We start from the raw sequence: 859 nt of genomic DNA, 5'->3' as shown, positions 1-859 counted from the left end.
CTCATCATCCGTCCAACCCAGAGGCCCTAGCTCGTAACACCGAGAAGCCATCTGGGCAAGCTTGCTAGGGATGGGCTTCAGGGTGACCACAGTGTCGGTAGGGTGCTGCGGGCCATCACTGTCAGCAGCCCTGGGCTCTCAAGTCATCTGTGAAGGGGAAGGGCATTTCAATCTGGGGGATGCTGGCAGGACAGCCCCTCTCCTGGGGCCCTGCCTGTGTTGGGGCACCCCAGACCTGCCAGCGCCCACTTTTTTCTTCACAAAGTTTGTTCCCTGTGATACTGACATCCTTGTTTAACACTCAGGGAAGAAAAGTCCGAAGAGCAGGATCTCCAGGGCCTGAAGGACAAACCTTTGAAGTTCAAAAAGGTGAAGAAGGATAAGAAAGAAGACAAAGAGGGCAAGCATGAGCCCCTGCAGCCAGCAGCCCACCACTCTGCCGAGCCAGCAGAGGCCGGCAAAGCAGAGACCTCAGAAGGGTCAGGCTCGGCCCCAGCCGTGCCAGAAGCTTCTGCATCCCCCAAGCAGCGGCGCTCCATCATTCGTGATCGGGGCCCCATGTACGATGACCCCACTCTGCCGGAAGGTTGGACCCGAAAGCTTAAGCAAAGGAAATCTGGCCGCTCCGCTGGGAAGTATGATGTGTACTTGATCAAGTAAGTAAGGGTGATTCCTGTCTCTCCAGAGCAGGGAAGGCTAGTGGTGGCAGGGGGTGGGGGAGTCAGGGACCATCGCTAAGAAACTGATGGGGACCCCTTGGAGTGTTAGCTCCTTGCGGCTCATGGATCAAGAAAGTGTGTGTGCATAACCCCTCTTCCGGTCGGGTCTTCAGTAGTGACCACTGCTGGTGGGTGAGATC

General features: G+C 56.8%; 1 protein-coding gene across 1 annotated transcript in view; it reads left to right on the top strand.

Annotated features, from left to right (window-relative positions):
* Positions 1-305: 305 nt before the first annotated feature.
* LOC104991529 (interleukin-1 receptor-associated kinase 1-like) overlaps positions 306-859 on the top strand; it is a gene marked incomplete at its 5' end in the record, with an annotated part of 19,686 nt that continues 19,132 nt past the window's right edge. Inside the window, 1 exon segment of the mRNA XM_010844036.1 lies at positions 306-656. Within this exon segment, the coding sequence (XP_010842338.1) occupies positions 306-656 (351 nt within the window).

This window comes from Bison bison, unplaced genomic scaffold, assembly GCF_000754665.1.
Source record: "Bison bison bison isolate TAMUID 2011002044 unplaced genomic scaffold, Bison_UMD1.0 scf7180017847878, whole genome shotgun sequence".
In the NCBI taxonomy this organism is placed as follows: Eukaryota; Metazoa; Chordata; class Mammalia; order Artiodactyla; family Bovidae; genus Bison; species Bison bison.
Note: the sequence above shows the minus strand (reverse complement) of the source record. Positions and strands in the feature narration are given on the sequence as shown.